This window comes from Vulpes vulpes, chromosome 14 (assembly GCF_048418805.1).
Source record: "Vulpes vulpes isolate BD-2025 chromosome 14, VulVul3, whole genome shotgun sequence".
NCBI lineage: Eukaryota > Metazoa > Chordata > Mammalia > Carnivora > Canidae > Vulpes > Vulpes vulpes.
This window is the reverse complement of record NC_132793.1, coordinates 1,240,523-1,246,117: the sequence shown is the minus strand read 5'-3', so window position 1 is coordinate 1,246,117 and position 5,595 is coordinate 1,240,523. Positions and strand designations below refer to the sequence as shown.

At 70.4% G+C, this 5,595-nt stretch overlaps 1 protein-coding gene across 2 annotated transcripts; it reads right to left on the bottom strand.

Annotated features, from left to right (window-relative positions):
- Positions 1-2,012: 2,012 nt before the first annotated feature.
- LOC140595325 (uncharacterized) lies at positions 2,013-5,240 on the bottom strand. Of its 2 annotated transcripts, XR_011996827.1 has the most exons (3): positions 4,861-4,970; positions 2,967-3,037; positions 2,013-2,845 (listed from the first exon to the last, which is right to left on the bottom strand). XR_011996827.1 is itself a non-coding variant. In XM_072735416.1 (2 exons), exons 1-2 carry the CDS (start codon positions 5,238-5,240, stop codon positions 2,458-2,460), a joined length of 960 nt encoding a protein of 319 aa, XP_072591517.1. In that variant the 3' UTR covers positions 2,013-2,457. The 2 variants fall into 2 exon arrangements, 1 of the variants encoding a protein (XP_072591517.1); XM_072735416.1 differs by having other exon boundaries at positions 2,013-3,037; positions 4,861-5,240.
- Between the last annotated feature and the right edge of the window lie 355 nt (positions 5,241-5,595).

Sequence of the window (5,595 nt, the reverse complement as noted above, 5' to 3'; positions counted from 1 at the left end):
CACCGCGGGCATCTCGCAGGGACAGGCCCCCCATGCCAGCTGGCGGCGGGCGTCCTGGGGCAGGAGGGGACCGGGCTGGGCTTCCCGAGGCCCTGATGACACGAGGCCACGCGCTCAGTGGGTTAAAACACAAATTTATTCTTCCACAGGAGGGGTGTTGGGGGAGGGGAGGTGCGGGCTGTGCCCTCTGCGCAGCTCAGGGACGCAGGGACAGGAGCTCAGCCCTCCCCCGGGGCCCGGCCCAGGGCGTGCGGTCCGTGGGGAGGCGGGTGCGGCAGACCCTGGGCCCCACTCACCTTTGTTGTGCTTTTTGAGGGAAACATCACACGGCAGAAAGCAGCCACTTTAAAGTGAACATGAGCACACTCGGTGCTGTGCCAGGGCCACCTCTCTCATTCCGGAACGTTCCAACCGTCTTCCCGCCCCCGAGGAGGCCAGCCTGCACCCCTCCTGCCCAACCTTCAGGCACAAAGTGTCGCAGAGCCCGGGCCTTGGGGTGGCCCCTGGCGTCTTGGGGCTGCCTCGCTGCCGCCCATGTCCCTGCTTCATTCCTGGCGGGGGGGGGGCGGGTCGGGGCCGCCTGCACCCCCAGCCCCGCGCCCAGGGGCGCTGTGAGTCCTTGTTTGGTTTCTTGGGCTCCAGCCTGGGGTGTGATTCCGGGCCTGCCGGTGTCGCCGTGGGAGGACCTGCCATTTTGCCGGGCGGCTGCGCCCCAGGTTGGCACCCCAGGTTGGCGCCCGAGGTTCCCGTTTCACAACATCTTTGCCGACACTTGTTGTTTCCTGGTCTGGGGGCTTCTGCGTGTTAAAGGGCCGTCCCGGCAGCAGAGAGGCGGCTGCTCGCCGCTGTGCGGACCCGCGTCCCCTGCCGCCCGGTGACATCGAGCATCATGGGGTCGTTGGCCGTCGCGTGTCTCCTTTGGGGACACGTCCACTCAAGTCCCCGCCCATCATTTCGGGGACGAGCGGGCCTGTCTGAACAGGGACGGGCCGTTGCGGCCAGTGGGTCGGCTACGCTCTCATAGTAGGACCAAATTTTAAAATAAAGCCTGGGTTTTGTTTTATTTAAAGATTCGTGGACGAGCGAAGTGACCGGGAGCCGGGTCTGTTGTCAGCGCCGCTGGGAGCCCGCACGTCCGACCGACCGTCCGGGGGCACTGGCCCGGCTTTGCCCTGCCCCCTGCAGACTAGAGCCCGGCCTCACCCCCGACCCCAAAGCCGAACACACATTGCCACGGCTCAGCCACGGCCCCGCGGCCCCCCGGTGCCCCCGCTGCCCCCGCAGTCCCTGGCCGCCCGGCCGGCGGGTCGACTCCTTCCGTCACTCCCTCGGGAGATCCTCCGCGCGGTGGAGACGGGAAGGTGAGGGATAGAGTAACCCTGGTGGGGGCCTTTCCTGAGCGAACAGCACAGCATCAGCCCCCCCCCCACCGTGGGGGCTCCGTTACCGCCCACGGGCCACGGCCCCACTTGACAGATGGGAAAGCTGAGGCCCAGAGAGCCAGGGAGTCGCCGGCCCCGTGGCACCGTCCTGTGCCCCAGGGGTCTCCTGCTGGGGCCTTCCTGGGGGCTGCGCCCCTCTGTCCAGGCAGGAAGATGCGGCGGGACGCAGAGGAGGCCCCCGCCCCCGGCCGGCCCCCGGGGACGGCGCTCCAGGAAAAGCTCTCAGCCAGAAGCCACTGGTCCCGGGGGCGCTCCGGGCTCCATTACTGTCCTCCCTGCTTCCAGGAAACGCCGTCTCCAGCGGCCGCTCCGCCCCCCGCTCAGCCCAAGGGTGAGAGGCCCGGCCCGGAGACCACGCAGCTCCCAGCCCCCCGCGCCACAGGCCCCGCACCAGGGCGCCCCCCCCCGGCTGACCCCGGGGCCCTCCGCGCCACCTGCCACAGCCCCTGAGCAGGGCCCTTGCTCACGCCCCCTCGGGCCTCCTGCCCCAGCGGCCCCCTCGGCCAGGCCTTCCCGTGTCGGCGGAGCCCCCCCACCAGCCTCCCCTCTGCGGCACCCCCCTTCCCGCTCCCGGGAGGAGCGCCCCATCTGCCGGGGGTGCACTGGCCTGACCGCCCCCTGCTCTGTGGCTGCCTCTGCTCCGCCTGCTGGGCGGGGTCCCCAGGGCCGGCCAGAACCCCAGTGCACCCCCCCGGGGGTCCAGCAGCGGCCACCGTGGCCCGGGGCTGGGTCGGCCCAGTGGCTCTACCCTCGCCCCGCGCCATCCCGCCCTTGTGGCGCCTGTGGCCTCTTAGCTGACCCTGGCCAGGCCCGGTGGCTCCTCGGGGCCCCTGTTCACCCCACAGAAGCCGCCCCTGACCTCTGACCTGCATGGCCCCCAGGCCCGGCCATCCCTTCCCCAGACTTTTCCTCCCGGAGCTCCTCCCCTTGCAGCACGGGGAGTGTGGCCTCCCCGACCTGCACCCCGGTTCCCTGAGCCCCGCGCGGCACCGGCTGCTCGGACAGACGGACGCAGCTACGGAAACGAGGATGAGTCCAATGAGATCAAGCTGAGGCTCGGGCTGCAGCTGCGCCAGCCCCGTTGCGAGCCCTCGGCGGCCACAGCGCCAGGTGGCCCCGCTGGTGAGGGCGGCGCATCGGCACGTGCCGGTGTGCGCCCCCAGATGGTGCAGGGCCCGACCCCACGGCCCCGACGGCGTGAGGCCTGTCCCCGCGTCCCTGAGGCTGTGTGGGCGAGGGAGGCGCCCGTCGGGCTCACCGCCGCGGCTTCTTCCAGCCGGGCACCGAGGCGGCGTCGCATCACCAGCCCCTTCCTGAGGACGCCTGGGGGGGACGCCCGGGTCGGGGCTGGGCCACTCCTGGTCTCCCTGGGGCGGGCTTCTGTCAGCATCCGGGGCGGGGCCCTGGGGGACAGCAGGTGCCTGGGCAGCAGCCAGGTGGCGGCCACTCCCAGGCCGCCCCTGCCCTGGGACCTCAGGCAAGCCTGTGCCTCCTTGTCCGCAGAGGGGATGATGGGAGGCCCACCTCTTAGTGATGCTTTAGAGACCAACACGTAATCCGCACAGAAGCTTCTGGAATGCCCGAAAATGCTGGTGCTGTGGACAAATGAACAACCTGCTCTGTCATCTGGCTTTGTCCTTGAGACCCTGGGGACCCACCAGCCCGTCTCCCAGGAAGACACGGCCCCGGGCCTCACCCTTGTCTGCGCGAGCCGGGCTGCCCTTATGAGGGTGATTCTCCAGGTGACTGTGACGGGGCCTGCTCCCCACTCTCTCCCCCTTCCTCACCTCCTTGGAGGCTCACTGACAGGAGCCAGCCCCGGGGACAGGCCACACATCCACCACCCGTCCCCCACCACCTGCGGACCCCCAGACGCCCTGGCTGCCCTGACGTCCTCGCCCAAGCTCTGTGCCGCCCTCCTCTCCCAGCCCCTCCCACCCCCAGAGGGGTCAGGCCCTCCCTCACGATCAGGGGTTTCAGAAAAGCACTTGGACCAGGCGGCTTGAAACCTCGCAGGGTCCCCACCTCCCGTGGGTGAACCCAGGACCCCACTTTGGCCTCCTAGACGCTCAGGGCTTCCCAGGAGCCCTGGCACCCCCCCCCCGCCCCCGCTGCTGCCCAGTCTCCTGGGCCGCATGGTGGCTGCTGGCCGGTAGTTCTGCACCCCCTCCTCTCCCCTCTGCACCCCCTCCCCTCCCGTGTGCCCTGGCATCCTGCAGCTCTGGGCCAAGGGTGATGTCAGGGTCCCGGGCACGTGGGGGCCTGCTCAGAGGGGCACAGACACCCCTTCCCCACACCTGCAGCGAGCCACAGGAGGGGCCAGGCTGGTGGATGCTTTCTGGAACAATGGGCATCTTGCTGCTTACACTTGGCCAGGACTCCACAGACAGGGAGGCTAGCGGAGTCCCTGCCTCCCCACGAGGCTTGCACCCTGCTATTGCAGTGCCCCGTCCCGTGTTCCAGGGGCACCCACGCAGCTCACGCAGTGGCGGGAGACGGTCGGCCTCCGCGGCCAGGCCCCGTGAGGACAGGTGCCCGTGTGCACTATTACATCATTGCGGCCTGACCCCGGGATGGGGGCGCTCTGAGCGGAGCGGGCGTGGGGGCCGGGGTCTCGCGCTCACGCAGGCCCCCGGGGGCAGGCCCAGGGCAGACTGTGGCAAGCCTGGTGGCCTGGCTCGCTGTCCAAGGTGACCTGCGGTCCTCATGCCTCAGAGCCGGCTCGGGAGCCTCCGGAAGCCCCGGAGGCTGTGTCATCACCTGACCCCCGGCCCCCATTCTGGGCGAAAGGGCACCAAGTGGGACCCAGTCCCCGGAGGCCCAGAGCAGGGCGGCGATGGCAGGCCTCCCCGCCTGGCCCGAGCCCCGGGGGCCGCCCGGGTCTCCCCTAGGAGCAGGCTGCGTGGCCTGGGAGGCTGCTGCCCTGCTGCCGGAGGCGCCTCTGTACTGGGCGAGGCTAAAAATAGCAGGGGGGACGGCAGGGCAGGGACAGCCGGTGGGAGGCCCGTGGGGAGGGGCGGAGGGGCCGAGGACAGCAGCCCGGGCCCAGGACCGCCGTCAATGGCGCTGGCGCTCCCACCCTGTTCCCGGTGGCCGGCCAGCCGAGGCCCAGCTGACACGCTATTTTTTCCCCTGCTTTACTAAATATGGTCAGGGAGCACAGCCCGAGGGGGCCACTTGGCCGGGGCCGCGTGTTTGGGATGCTTGGCCGGGTATATAAGGACTGCAAAGGTGAGGCCGGCTCCTGACCCGAGGGGGGCCCCCACGCCCGCTCCGGCCCCTCGGGTCAGCCCTCCCCTCCCTCGCCCTCCCCTCCCCCCCTGCGTGTGTCTCGGCGATGGGCTGTGTGCATGTGCGAGCCTGCACACCCGCGGGACCGGCCCCTTTTGTTCCACCCTGACCTCTACCTTGCACTGACCCGGCTGGGGGTGCGGAGCGTCTGCAGACACAGCCCCGAGCAGGGAGGGGCTCAAGGTGCGCGGCTCGAGGTGGCTCCTCCGTAACTCTGCATCGCCCGCCAGTCCTGCGCCTCTGGTCCCTCCCTCCCTCCCTCTCTCTCCCTCTCTCCTCAAGATCTCCCTTCCTGCTAAGTCTGCGCTGCTGCGGGAGGGCTGGGGGAAGGGCAGGGTGCGGAGGGGGGTGCGCGGTGTCTTCTTTCTCTTTGCCTGCCCCCCACCCCCAAGTGCGGTCGCCTCCGAGCTCCGGCCTCCCCCACCCCTGCATTCGCGATTGGCTCCGGGAGAAGGTGGATGGTGCTGGCGCGGCTGCAGCATCTCCCCGGGAGCCACGCGGGCGCATCGTACCGGGAGCCGCGACCCTGCGCCCGCTGCCGCCGCTGTCGCCAGCCCAGCCGGAGGGGCTCCGCGGTGAGTCCTGCCCAGCCGCCGGCCGGCCCCACAAACTTGCCGGCCGCCGCGGTGGGGGTGTGCCTGCCGGTGGGTGGGAGCCCGGCCGCGTGCTTCCTACGGGGGTGCTTTGGAGTTTGCTCCTGGCTCGCGGCTCCGTCCGCATTTGGAAAACTGCAGAGCCAGCAGCCAGCAGGCCGGGAGGGCGCGTCCAACCGGGATGCACGAACTTTGACATGCGGGCATTTCGGAGGCAGCGGCTGCCTCCGGACGCCCAGGGGCGGATGGGGGTCCTGGTGCGGGGGGGG